This window comes from Prionailurus bengalensis, chromosome F2 (genome assembly GCF_016509475.1).
Source record: "Prionailurus bengalensis isolate Pbe53 chromosome F2, Fcat_Pben_1.1_paternal_pri, whole genome shotgun sequence".
In the NCBI taxonomy this organism is placed as follows: Eukaryota; Metazoa; Chordata; class Mammalia; order Carnivora; family Felidae; genus Prionailurus; species Prionailurus bengalensis.
This window is the reverse complement of record NC_057353.1, coordinates 74,389,231-74,403,462: the sequence shown is the minus strand read 5'-3', so window position 1 is coordinate 74,403,462 and position 14,232 is coordinate 74,389,231. Positions and strand designations below refer to the sequence as shown.

Here is a 14,232-nt window from a genome sequence, read left to right as displayed (position 1 = left end):
AGGAAGCACGCTACGCAGTCATGAGACATCAATTTATAAAAGATGCTGCCTGAAAGGACTTAAAACGCATGAGCCCCGGAGTCACCACATCTTTGTTCCTGCCTGGAAAATGCCCAGCATCTATCTTCCTCAGTACTTAAACTGTGTCCCCAGTACATGTCTTATTAGAAAGCAAATTAAGACACAGGTGTAAAATACAGATTTATGTCTCCAGATGGCAAAAAAACAAAAACAAAAACAAAAAAACACCTCAAAACAAACCAGATAAACCAATATTGTCCAACCCCATGTTTACTTAGAGCCACGTTTTTTTGGTCCTACCTGTAAGGAATTGAAAGGCAAATAAAATTAACTATAAGACAGTGTGATAGGAGAGGCAGTGGAGGAATAAACAAAATACCATGGAAGAACAAAACAGAAAAGATTAATTGTGACTTAAGAGAAAGGCTAATGGAAAGCTTCGGGGAACATGACAGAGGAGCTGAACCCTACAGCAGATATCTTTGAGGCAAAAGGCAGAAGGAAAGGCATCCAAGGGCACCGCAAGCAAGAAGGAAACCATTAGACAAAGTCATGACAATCAGAATATGTGCGAATAGGCACAAGGGGCGGAAGTGGTCTGGGGAGCCCAAGTGCTACGTCTAGGTTGAACTCTGAGACTGACATTACAGTACTAGAGAAAGAAAGCACCAATGAAAGACAGTAATCAACAACGCAGAAAGAGAAACAAAAGTACAACCAGACAAGCAAAGTGTTAAATTCAGCAGAGATCTGTACAGTCTTATTAAGAGCAGAGTGCTTAATTTTGGGTTCCATGTTGTGGGAAAAATTTTAAGTTAATGTTACAGAAATGCTGAAAAATGCCAGAGGTAAATTCTACTCCAGCTCTTTCCTCTTTCCAATGAACAGCAAACTGGGAGAGATTCGTGTTGTATCTCTTAAAAGTGCAATTAGAGGGGCGCCTGGGTGGCGCAGTCGGTTGAGCGTCCGACTTCAGCCAGGTCACGATCTCACGGTCCGTGAGTTCGAGCCCCGCGTCAGGCTCTGGGCTGATGGCTCAGAGCCTGGAGCCTGTTTCCGATTCTGTGTCTCCCTCTCTCTCTGCCCCTCCCCTGTTCATGCTCTGTCTCTCTCTGTCCCAAAAATAAATTTAAAAAACGTTGAAAAAAAAAATTAAAAAAAAAAAAAGTGCAATTAGGTATTTTTAAAAGTTCCTGATCATGTGACTTGTTAATCATGGAATCAATGCAGTTGTGTCATTAAAGAATTCTCCTATTATTTTGTCCTTCTATTTGTCATTTATTTGGTTTATCTATATTTTTTATTTTAAAGAGAGCACGCGCGAGCTGGGGAGAAGGGCAGAGGGAGGGAAAGGGAGAATCCTAAGCAGGCTCCATATTCAACACAGAGCCCAACACAGGACTCAATCCCACAACCCTGGGATCATGACCTGAGCCAAAATCAAGAGTCGGACATTCAACCGACTTAGCCAGCCAGGCACTCCCCGCTTCTACTTTTAAATAGGTAAGATTCGCTATTAAAAATAACTGGTGTGGGGGCACCTGCGTGGCTCAGTCGGTTGAGCATCCGATTTCGGCTCAGGTCATGATCTCACAGTTCATGGGTTCGAGCCCCGCATCGGGCTCTGACAGCTAGGAGCCTGGAGCCTGCTTCGGATTCTGTGTCTCCCTCTCTCTGCCCCTTCCCCGCTCATGCTCTGTCTCTCTCTGTCTCTCAAAGATGATAAACGTTAAAAAAACCTTTTTTTTTTATAACTGGTGTGATCCTTCCACGAATTAGAACTCATGATATGCTTCAAAGTTCCCTGTAGGTAACAGAGCAGCACAAGATATGGAGAATGCTGGAAACCAGATGGGAGTTCAGAGTTACTCTGCACATGATGCCTAAGTGAAATTTTAAGTCAGTCACTCAATTCCCTAAGTTCTGAATTCCTCAGATGTGAAATAGAAGTATCAGTTACAGCTATGTCAACGGCTCTGCTACGGGAACCCAATTAAATAATGTATGTAGAACAAAGTTTCACAAACGGTACAGGACCTTATGAGCAAAGCTTTAATACTAGTGAGTTTTACATCAGCACACTTGCAAAAAGACAAGATAGGATAGAAAAAGCCACAGGAAGTTTAGAGAAGAGTATTTCCATATTGCATCTACTTATCCTTTGCTAGTTTCATAAATTTACTGTATATCTTTACAAAGGAATTCTCAAGGTACTAAAAATTTAGAAAATATATGCAAAGTTGGATTCTCTCAGCACTTCCCACACAACACCTGACTTAGTCTATTTCCTACATGAAAACAAGTCAAAACTTTTTGGGAAACAAAGACACTTTGAAAAGAGAGCGTTTTATAAAAAAACAATTCTACAGATATTTTTAGCGTGCTTATGATTAAAAATTATGAAGAAAAATGTAAATTAAGGATATAGTGCTACCCGTGTTCTTTCAATAGTTTATATTCAGGATTGATTTTAACGTTCACACACATCATAATGCAACTACTTATTAAAAGTAAACACCCGATACACCAATGAATTTTTATAACTTGTAATTTTACCACAAACCAAACTGGCTCAGTATCTCACGTTGGAAAAAAATGAAGTTTTAGAGTTAGTGCCATCTCACAAACATGTGAATAACCAGAATAATAAAGAATAGCCTTAAAGCAAAAAAAAAAAAAAACAAAACAACAAAAAAAATAAAAAAAACAAAAAAACGAGAGAGAGAGAGAGAATTTTGTTTAATTAAACAGGCACATATTAAGTTCCCGATGTTTTAATCTTTCTATGCAGTAACCAAGAAATCACACCACTGAATGCTTAAAGGAACATTTTATTTATACATACAAGTAGGAAGACACAAAGCAATTTCCCGGTCAAAAGCATTCCCATTTTAAACTACATTTCCATATTAACTGGGGAAGAAATGCCAGCTGATCACTGCAAAACTAAATTTTTAAAACGCAGGTGATTTAAAATGATCACACTTCTCAGAAGATAGGAGGAATTTTTTTTTTTTTTTTTTTTTTTTTTTATTGCAGTGATCCATATTTCTAGATTACTAAATGTATACACTTGGCTGGAGCTGACCAGATGATTTCAACACGTTTCAGAATGACATTTTTCACTGCACAGTATGGAACAAATACAAGCGTATTTCCATATTAGACACTTTCATAGGTTACTTTCAATTCTAAAAATTAATTGTAGGTCCAGGTGCTGAAAATCCCAAATAACAGCAGAACATAAAAGAAAATATTTTAAATTTCTAGTGGCACCTTTTCTCTCCAGTGTTTCAGGAAACATACTCAACCAATGGAATCATGGTTTTCACTTCATCCCAGACTCTCCTTCCAATGCTTACCGTTCATCATTCTTGCTTTGAGCAGTGACAAGGCATTTTAACACACTGCTTACATCCTATGACTCACAGAGCCCTACCTGAAGCAGCCTACAGAGTGTCAGGTAAGCGCCTTTTAAAAGAAGATGAATGACTATGATTTATAAAAGGAAAGAAGGTAAGAAACTCAATATAAAATTTTATATTAAAAATTAACTTTCTAAATGATACTATATACCAGGAAAAACAAAACAAAATTAAAAAAAGGCACTTACCTCACTTCCCATAGACTGGTTCCACGATCCAGCTGGGTCGATAGGACAACACCAGCTTAGTGGATGCTGGGATTTCACCTGGAACAGAAACTAGTGACCTATAACTTTAGCAGGTCTAAAGCCAAAGAAGCAAAAATCAAGTGTATAATTTATCTTACATTCTAAGCTTCTTTTTCTTGCTGCTATTTGGGGCTATCAGCACATAATCCTACAATTAGTTCCCTTTAATATATATATGTATATGTATCTTTTTTTTTTTTTTTTTTTTTTTTTTGATTGGTCACCATTCAAGAAGACATCCCTTTGGGTAGCTAGGAATGCTGAACTCTCTTACCTGCCCCTTAGCATCCTCGGGCATGGCTTTAATGTGCATTCTTTTTAAACAACGAATTACTCCATCGTAAAACTGAACTGTGAATGTTCCTAAAACAGGAGCAAGTCAGAATCATTAGAAAATACAACTGAATCTTATAGCAACACTTGAAACCTAACAAGTAACGCCCTAACAGAAAGAAACACACTCTGATCACAGTAACTGCACACACACACCCGTTAAGAACTGCAGGAAGTTGGAGAAGTTTATTTTCTCTTCCCTTCTAATAAGATCATTACTTACAAACATATATAATATTTCTATAAGAATTATCATTTGCTCTCTTTGGAAGTTTCTTTCCAAGTAACAGAGAGAAAGAACTGATATGGGGGAAAAATCATTTATTCAGGAAAAGATTATTCCTTTCACCGTATTAGTGAACTGGTAAATAAGAATTAGATCCACAGGCTTTTAAGCCAGAAAATACTTTACAGACCATCTACATGAAAGTGTTCCTGTGCAGATCAGAACACTGATTTCCAGGGAGGCTGAACGCTGCACCCACAGCAGTCAGCCGAACAGCAGCACAGCTGTAACCAACCCCCCATCCCGAGGCCTTTCCCACTAACTCAACCTGCCTTCAGGACTCAACACCCTGCCTTAATGACAACCACAAAGTATATTCAGGTTTTGCCAAGAGTCCATGCTTTCAAGTCAATAAAAGTCAGTACTGCCACAAAGCATAAATTACGTAGATTTTATACTTAAGAAATTCCAACGTTTTTCTATCATTTCCTGTACAAATGTACTGGACCTTTACAAAACAAGTCAAAACAGTAAGTGTCATAATTGGTATCACTGGCTTTGAACTTGGCACCAAACCAGACATATATCTACAAAACATTTTCCTTAATTTTGTAATGTGAACATTTCATTTCATATTTTCTGTGATTAGCATAATTCACCGTGTTGCACGTATAAGGCTCTAAACCCAAGTCATTGAAAAAAACTGATGAGCTGAGTAACCAGGACGTAAAGACACTGAGAAAGCATTGAGACTACCGAACCCCACGTGCACCTGACACCTGACCACTGCCACCCTCAACGGCCTGAACTCCTCCTGCAGGAACCACCTTCCAGATGAGAGCAGGTTCCACGCCACCCCAGCCAGGCACTCATCCCTCCCTGCTGCTGATCACACCGGGGCCGCCCTTGTGATGCCTTCCTCCTTTCCTCCTCAGCCTACTCTTCGAGGATCAGCTCTTCAAATCCCACCCGTGACATGAACACTTCCCCGTCCCCTCTGGTTTACACATTCGCCCCTCCTCTTCAACTTCTCTAAGACTTATTACAAACACATAAACGTTCGTAACTGCAGGTTTTGTTTAGCTCTTACAGTGAACAGAAGGCCTCCTGAAGGCTTCCTTTGCCTTTGCCTTCCCTTGGCGGGGGCGGGGGGGGGGGGGAGAGAATGCGCATGGCGGGCAGGCTCATCCGTCACGCGGGACATACGGGAATCGCAAAATAAAGACCTCTAGTGGAGATATTTTAAAAAGAAATCGTATCTGCTAACACTTCACTAAGGGTGCACTCAAACTGCTCCCAAAACGGCAGAGACTGCAGTGAGCGTCACCGCTCTTCCACGAATACAAGCTTAATTTTCTGTGCTCTATGCCCATGGACAAATGGGATGGGACAAAATAGGACGGCTCTGCTTCTGAGTGCACTGCTTGTGTGTGTACACGTGTACTTGTATATGCTACACTCCCAAGGAGTGTAAGCACGGAGACAAGATCTCAGAGCTCTCCGCACTCAAAGAAACGGCTCTTCATCAAAATACAGAGTGCTGGGGCGCCTGAGTGGCTCAGTCGGTTCAACGTCCGATTCTCGACTTAGGCTCAGGTCAGGATCTCACAGTTCGTGAATTCGAGCCCGCATCAGGCTCGGTGCTGACAGCGCAGAGCCTGCTTGGGATTCTGTCTCCTTCTCTCTCTGCCCCTCCCCCACTTCCTCTCTCTCAATCTCTCTCTCTCTCTCTCTCTCTCTCAAAATACATGAACTTTGAAAATATAAAATGGAGAGTGTTGTTTAATTTCGCATCATCTTCTTTTATTTTGGGTGGATCCTATTAATTATCCCAAAGAATTGATCCGTTACTGCCTCCTTTCTTTCCACAACCTGTTGCTGACTGCCCACATGCTATAAACCTGGAGGGCCCGTGTGTATTAGACACAGGAACATGGGCTCCGTAACAGAGCTCTCAAGAAGCTAAGTGCACAGTGAGGTGAAGCATACCAGGAAAGGAAAAGTAACCTGCAAACCTAACAGAGACGTCCCTCAACTCCTGCAGGAGGAAGGTGACTGGTGGTGGTAAAATCATAGCCATATCTGTTATTTCAATTCCTTAAAACAATAAACTGGAATAGGGCTTTATAAAGTTGTATCATAATTTTTTGGTAGACAACACTGATTTGCTTTTTCACACCTAACATTCTTTAGTACGTCTCTTTTTAAATGTTTTCCTCTTTTGTCTCCTCTTACCTCCCATGTTTTCTCAAGTTTGTTGTTACTTTAAATCCTCAGCTTAACTCCCTTCCACGTTTCTTTCCCATCACCTCCAAAAAAAGTCAAATTCTGTAGCAAGATTACAAGACATTCCATACGCAGATCCCTGCTTCTCTCTCCCAGCTCTTCTGATATTCTACTCCCTTCAAAGGACTCCTTCACTCCAGTTACAACGAAGTCTTGCAGTTCCTAAAAAGCGGCGGGCCTCTCTTCTATTCTTCTGCAATATGCCATTTCATTTCTTTTGTCAGAAAAGCCTTTCGTTCCCTCTTTAGCTGACCTGTTTGTCTTTCGGGTTTAAAGTGCCCCCTTACTTAAATCCTTCTCTTGCAAAGAAGCTGTCGCTCAATGTGTCTTTCTTTAGTAAACAGAACGGATGAGTGGTCAAGTTTAAGAAACAATTGTTACAGAAAATGGATGTATTCTTGACTTGGAAATATACTTACAAGTATTTCACAACTTATTAAAATGAGATTTTTAAGCAAGAAATTTAAAAAATAAAATAGTTAAGCACAGTTCCAATGCTAATTTAAATACTAATTCTCATGCCTTTCCAAATTCCTCAGTCTTCAAGTCCTGTTTTCTTAAATACGTTATCCGCCCCACAGATTTATTAGCCTTGGCCACACGAACACACCCGATTCCTGTGTTATTTTCAACATCACTGGTCAGTTCAGTAATTTCTGCTCAATATGAATGTTTAGATGCCACAAAGGCTATCGGGAAATTTCCCTTTCAATTATTCACAGAAACTAAGAAAAAAGGGGCAGTGGAAAAAGGCAATAAAGGAAATCCTCAAACCGATAAATTCCCACACTCTTTCCTCAGAAAAAACACTGTACTGTATTTTATTTCCAAGTTGAACTGACTTGAATTTTCCTGTATCCTTAACCTTCCCTAACACTCTGGATGAGTTGCTCATAAAAATAACTTGGCCGGCAAACTGGAAACAGAGAAGGAGAAATAAAATGCACATAATATAAGCCTGTCAACTAAAAGCTGAACAATTTTAACCAACTTTCACACTTCTAATTTAAACAGTTTATTTAGGTGGTAAGCAGATCATGTATCATGTTATTCTATACGATATGTAACAATGAAATACTCCCAGAAAAGAGTATTAGCAGGCAATTCATTAAGTATAAGACAGACAGAAGTAACAGTGGTGACAATTACAAGAATTAAAATTAGAAACAGTTGAATTTTACTATCAATCCCATTTTAAATCTAAGATCATTTCAAATACATACCTTCTTTGTTAATTGCTTCAATCTTGGCAGGGTAATAGCGACAGTCTGTCCAACGAGCCAAAACTTCTTCTCCAGCTTTAAAATCCTATTTTAAACAACTTTTAAGATCAATACCATGTATAATAAATAAGCATTTCCTTTATAAAAACAAGCTTTTGTAATATTTAACAGAATTCCTTTTAGAATATGTCATTACACATCTAGCAAACGGGAAGAAGACTGCTACTTACAAAGAAATCTTCCTCATCTTTTAGCCCTTCTTTTCTTAATGCGGGTCTCTCCAGGGGTCTCAACCTATTGCTATCCCAGTAAATCCACTCATCATAACGATGACTCCAACGCTCAAAATGGACCAACATCTTGCCCTCCTCATAGTCGATTTTTTCAATCCGTGACGGATACCTCCAAGATAAAAAGGAGCTTCACATCAAGAGAAAATTCTTACATTTGTTTACACCAAGTATTAAAAAGGATAATTTAACTGAAAACACTGCTTACCGTTAAATCCATAAACAAAACGATATGGTCCATATTTTTAAACAATTGAACCAACAAAGGTTGCTTTATTATTATTTGTCTTTAATGTGTGGTCTCAATATCCAGTGAAATAAATACTTCAGGGGTGCCTGGATGGCTCAGGTTATGATCTCGCAGTTTGTGAGTTCGAGCCCTGCCTCGGGCTCTGTGCTGACAGCTCAGAGCCTGGAGCCTGTTTCAGATTCTGTGTCTCCTCCTCTCTCTGCCCCTCCCATGCTCATGCTCTGTCTCCCTCTGTCTCTCAATAATAAGTAAATGTTAAAAAAGTTTTTTAAAAAAATACTTCAATACATTCCCAGTGGAACTATAAATTACCTGCACTGTTTTTAATTGGAAAACACACTTCAAGAGCCTTAACAGATTGCTACTTTTTGAGTCAATCATTACAAATCTGGAACTATACATACAAAACATTAATAAAGAAAATACAAGCCACCTAAAAATATGGTTAGAAAAAAATACAAACAATGGCATACCCACTGAATGGAAAATTATAGTCTTTAAATGTGGTATCTGCAAAAAATTTACATAGGGAAATGTAAAGTAGCAGCACTGTGTTCAGCAGAATTATAAGTAAAACAAATTTGTCTGGCAAAATATACCAACATGTTCATTTGTCTCTTTATGACACAAAATCACTTTGTTTTTTCTATTTCTCTGTACTTTCCAATATTTTAAAATGCACATCAGGGTGTCTGGATGCCTCAGTCGGTTAAGCATCCGACTTTAGCTCAGGTCATGACCTCGCAGTTCATGGGTTCAAGACCCACATCAGGCTCTGAGCTGTCAGCACAGAGCCTGCTTCCAATTCTGCGTCTTCCTCTCTCTTTCTCCCCCTCCCCTACTTGCGCTCTCTCTCTCTCTCTCTCTCTCTCAAAAACTAAAAATAAATAAATAAATACATAAAATGCACATTAATGATAGTAGGGGAAAAGCTCAGTTAAACTTTAAATTCTAAAATATAAAAACAACAGTACATTGTTCTCTCTGTGTGATGACTCTCCTACGTTAAAATCTAAAATAGAAATTAGTTAACTTGAAACTTTCAACAAGGAAAATTGCCTCCTCCTTCCTAATGTACTGTATTAAATGTTCACAGATGACTGAAAAGTTTTTAAAAACTATCATTAAATAACCGTAAGAATTCAACAGTAGCACATAGATGATTCAGCCCTAATAGTTTATTTCATATTTTTGCTAGTTTGTGATAAATCTGGAATTTTTCTTCTCCCTACAGAAAACTGGCTTTCAGCATAAGCACGACAGACCTTACAGAGCTTCGAAATTCAGGAACTGATTGCTATAAGCTTTGTATCACTCATGCTATTCAAAGCCTCTTAAGCATTCCAAGGGCCCTGAATCCTCCTCTGGGGTAGCTTCCTGGCTCCGGTGTAGGTTGGGTTTTCCCTCTTGGGGTCTCCTCAAAAACACCACGCACCCACGCTAGGTCAAACATTCGTGCTTTTGTACCTTCCGTCCTTTTGGCCCAGCCCTGGGCGGCCTCCCCTTCCCCTTTCTACTCCTCATTCCAGACCCGGTTGAATGTGCAACCCCCTCCCCCTGCCCCTGCAGCCCTCCCTGCACCCACCTGGCCAGAACCATCTCAGGGCAGGCTCCCAAACCGTGTGCTGCAGAGCATTTACAGCCCTTGCAACGTTAAGACCGGCGACACGCAGAAAGGGTCTGATGGTTAAACAGCCTGGGAAAATACTGGCTAAAAAGTTTAATCCTTTTCTTTATTGAAAGACTTCTCGGTCTTGTCAATGACAGAGAGATGAAACATTTACTAGTACTGAAGTTAAAGAAATATGTAATCCTTTTATCACGGAACATTTGTTAACATCTCTTGTGCTAGCAGACATCGAAGGGACTTGATTTTAGAAGCTACTCTGGCCTGTGAGCTTCACGGAATAACAGAGTCACATCCATCGTTGCATCCCCCAGCATCTAGCCGAGTGACAGACACAGCACCAGCCGCCATTCGCCAGCCATTCGCCATTCGGGGAAAGTTCAGAATGAGTGAGAAGTGACCTTAAAGACCACCTGCAGGTTTCTTCGTAACTAAGAAGGCTGTCGACCTTACAGCCCTAAGTTAGAGCTTACTCTTAGTCTTTCGGGGCGGGGGGCGGGGGGGCGGCGTCGATGAGGAAACATTCTGTTAAAGAAAGGCAGAAAAACAAGAAAACCCCAAAACCCAGGGAACTAACATACTCCCCAAGGTGAACACACTGACCCTACCCACTCAGAATCAGTGCCGTAATGCCAGTCTCTTGCCACACTGCTCTGATTGTATGGTTTTGTTCCTCTGGTTTTTACAACATAAAAACTGTCAACAGTGCCGAGGGAAGCCTAGAGGTAAGGCTGCCCTTTAGTTTATTTTCCAACGCTCACCAGCCACTTCACCACTATAAAAAGAGATTTTCTTTCAACTATAAAAATGAATAAATTTATACTTCCACGTGTTTATTATCACACCTTTTTATTGTTGAGCAAAACATTAGGGGTTTATCCTCTAGGTTCCTTCAAATTCTAAATGTAAACAACTCCACATATTTAAAACATTTCTCAAAGTGAAAATGGTCCACAGGAAGAGTCCAACACATCTTTATTTTCATAACATGACTGAATTCAGCACAGAGTCAGAATCTAAATAAGTTCATATAATTTAAATCTGAACTGCACTTTTAAGTACCTTACAGTTTTCCTAAAATCTTTCAAATTCTGTTTCACTGACAGGATGCCTGATGCAACAACCAGACTTGTGGGGAAGTGCTTCAGGATAATTTACAGTATATTATACTCTTTCCATAAATATCAGAGATGGAGAGGTAAACTTCAGATGAAGGCCAACAGTTAAATAAGTAACACACATACCCAAGATTCGTATCTCTTTTCATTCTTACAATGTTTACTAATCAAATTCTGAATCTTAAATAAAGGAGCCATAAATATTACCATTATTAACAATGACTGAATTTCTGTTCATTCAGTCAACACATATTTGGGCATCTAATAAGATTAAGGAACTTGCTAGGCACTGTTGGTAGGTAAAAAGGAAACATAATTAACTGCTGTCTTCAAGGAGCTTAGCTTAGAGTCAGACAAGGAGAGAGATGACTCAGAATATTTACATGTATGTTAGGCTCTCTGTTCTTTCCTTGCTGAGTGTCAACTGCTCTTTATATACCTTTTCTCCTTGGATCCTGGTAACCATCCAAGGTATAGATAACACAGGCCCCATTTCACAGATGACTGTCCAAGAATACACATGGCAGAGCATTCGCAGCCAAAACCAACTGGCACAAAAGCCTACAGGAGAACTGGGATAAGGCCCGTATCAAAGTAATTATATCATATATGGTAAACTGCTAAGTATATATAAAAATTTTCCATAAGATGCTATTAACAGTTCAGAGAAAACTGGGGAGTGCACTGAATGTTCTTGGGAGACCTAATCTACATCGGTCTTAGTAACAGCCTCCAGGACTTAGACCTAATGAGCCTGGTACAAACAAAGGTAAAGTATACACCCTTTCAGTTTGTCAGTGTTCATTTACTTAAAGCCAAAGTCAGGCAATCAGCCAGATAATGAGGATTCAGAGACCACAGAATGACATTTCTGTCCTCAAGAACCTCATGACCAGACACGGGGAGGCAGTTCAAGGAAACCGCTTCTTCTGGCTAGACTGCGAAACAAGCAATCGGGTGAATAAAGGAGAATAGTGGAACATCAGATTGGACTTGTTAGCTAGGTTCAAACTGAAGGGCTCTATAATAGCAAAGTAATGAAATGCTCCATCATTCTAGAAACAACAGGAAATCCCTTACTTTGGTTATCAGTTATACTTTAGAAAAAAAAAAACAACAACATCATCAAGATCTCTGCTATACATGTGAAATGCACAAAATGGCAAATTAATAGAGAGTTCTATATAAAGAAGTGATTTCCGTATTCTAGCAAATGGCCCACAGTAATAATGCTTTGATACACACAGTGAATGAAAAATAACATTGAAAAAACGTATTTACAAATGCCTCTCTATCTTGACCTACAGCACAATCATTTTGATGTACAATTTAGTTTTCATTATAATTGAGTGTGAATGGAATGTAAAATTTTTCTAATGAATTTGGAAGATGTAGTGACAATGTTTTTGTTTTGCCATTTTTTTAAAGGCTACATCATGGAAAAGTGTTAAAGAACAGTGATTAGGCTGAGTCCCAGACATTTATGAATGATTTGGGAAAAGAGCTGAGAAGTGGGAGACTGGGGTTTCAACGAGGGATAAGAAGAAAACACCGCGGTTGGCATTTCTTAAGGGTTCAAAAGAGAGGGAAGTATGATTCCTCAGCGCCAAAATTCTACGCAGAGCTCTCTCACCCCTTATCATGAGTTACTGCACAACCCTATCAAATTTCCACTATCTACCCTCCCTATTCGAATCCCACTCTGCAACGCATGCATTGCTTCAATGATCTTCACTTGTGTGGAAACAAGGCGTTGCCTTCATTGCTCTAGGTCTGCCACGCCTTCATGTCTTTCGCACTTGATTCCTAGCAAGTATAACGAACTTAACAAGAAAAATGATCCACTCTAAAACTGGTTACTAGGCTTAATGGAAACAAAGAGCATTCAGAAATTCTGAGAAGATATTACAGTGATCTTTGCTGAACTGAACGGTATTTTCATGCAAGCAATTCTACTACCATAATCTGTTGGTTGATTTCTCAGGACCCTCTCTGAATTAGTATAGGCAAAGACTTCAATGGTCAAGTTAAACTGTGGCTATAACTACAGAGCAGAACAAATCCATCACCAAGAATAAAAATCATTTTCACCTTCTCTGAATGCTTACTTTATTGCCTCACCTAAGAATACCAACATTTTAACACTGTTACTGGGATCTCCCACTTATACAAGATCATTCAGCATAGCAGTATCTGTGGATTCTGGACCAATCCGCAATCCATTAAGAACCAAATGCTGACCAAAGAGGTTGGCTATACACTGAATACACTGCATCAGTTCCCTACAGCACTGACTCCTGAGTCTTGTCAAAACACAAGAAGAATACGAGAAATCTAAGATGGGAATTACCATTACAGATGAATTCCTGTACACTGGTAACTGTTTAACATGGGCAGGTCCTGATTCACTCACTAAATCAGGAGACCATGATGCCCTGAGACTGTCCGCAAAATGCTGTTTGGTGTAGATATGTACCAATATTCTCCTGAAGTGGGAATTCCCAACTTTAATCCGATTTTCAAAGGGGTCCGTGATCAGAAACAAAAAGTCCTTTCTGGAAGGCAAGATTATCTATTAACACTCATACCATAGGTGCTCCGTTATCCTTGGAAGAATAAAGAAATAATGGGCATGGAACTATTAAAAAACATATATATATTGAATATATTAACAGTAAAACAACTAAACATTATTTGAACTCATTCTGATTTGTCATCTACTTTGTAATACCCAGATCTTTACCTGTATTGATAAAGAAAGGCAAACCATGAGGACATGACAAGAGAAATTCCTTGATACACTCAGGGCCAAGGATCTCCTGCACTTAAGCCACAGGACAGAGTTGGTAACTACTCATTGATAGGTAACGATCCACCAAACAAGGCCAGCCTACATCGTTAATGTCCTACAGACCATCAGAATTCACTCTGAGATTTAACTAATCATTTGAGTAAGTACCACATTAATCAAAAAGGCAAAGGATTTTATTTATTTTTTAATTTTTTTTTTTACATTTATTTACTATTGAGAGATGGAGAGACACAGAGCATGAGCAGGGGACGGGTAGAGAGAGGGGGAGACACAGAATCCAAAGCAGGCTCCAGGCTCTGAGCTGTCAGCACAGAGCCCGACACGGGGCCTGAACCCACGAACCACGAGATCATGACCTGAGCCGAAGTCGGAT

At 39.6% G+C, this 14,232-nt stretch overlaps 1 protein-coding gene across 26 annotated transcripts in view; it reads right to left on the bottom strand.

Moving 5' to 3' along the window:
- The window catches only part of PHF20L1 (PHD finger protein 20 like 1), an 86,143-nt gene that overhangs the window by 58,643 nt on the left and 13,268 nt on the right, over positions 1-14,232 (bottom strand). For 9 of the 26 annotated variants that reach the window (XM_043601786.1, XM_043601796.1, XM_043601790.1 and 6 more), the window contains exons 3-6: positions 7,993-8,164; positions 7,763-7,847; positions 3,969-4,057; positions 3,635-3,724 (exon numbers count right to left, since the gene is read on the bottom strand). In XM_043601786.1, coding sequence (XP_043457721.1) covers positions 3,635-3,724; positions 3,969-4,057; positions 7,763-7,847; positions 7,993-8,164 — 436 coding nt within the window. The remainder of the gene's footprint in view (positions 1-3,634; positions 3,725-3,968; positions 4,058-7,762; positions 7,848-7,992; positions 8,165-14,232) is intronic. The other 17 variants (XM_043601791.1, XM_043601798.1, XM_043601802.1 and 14 more) reach the window with 2 other exon arrangements.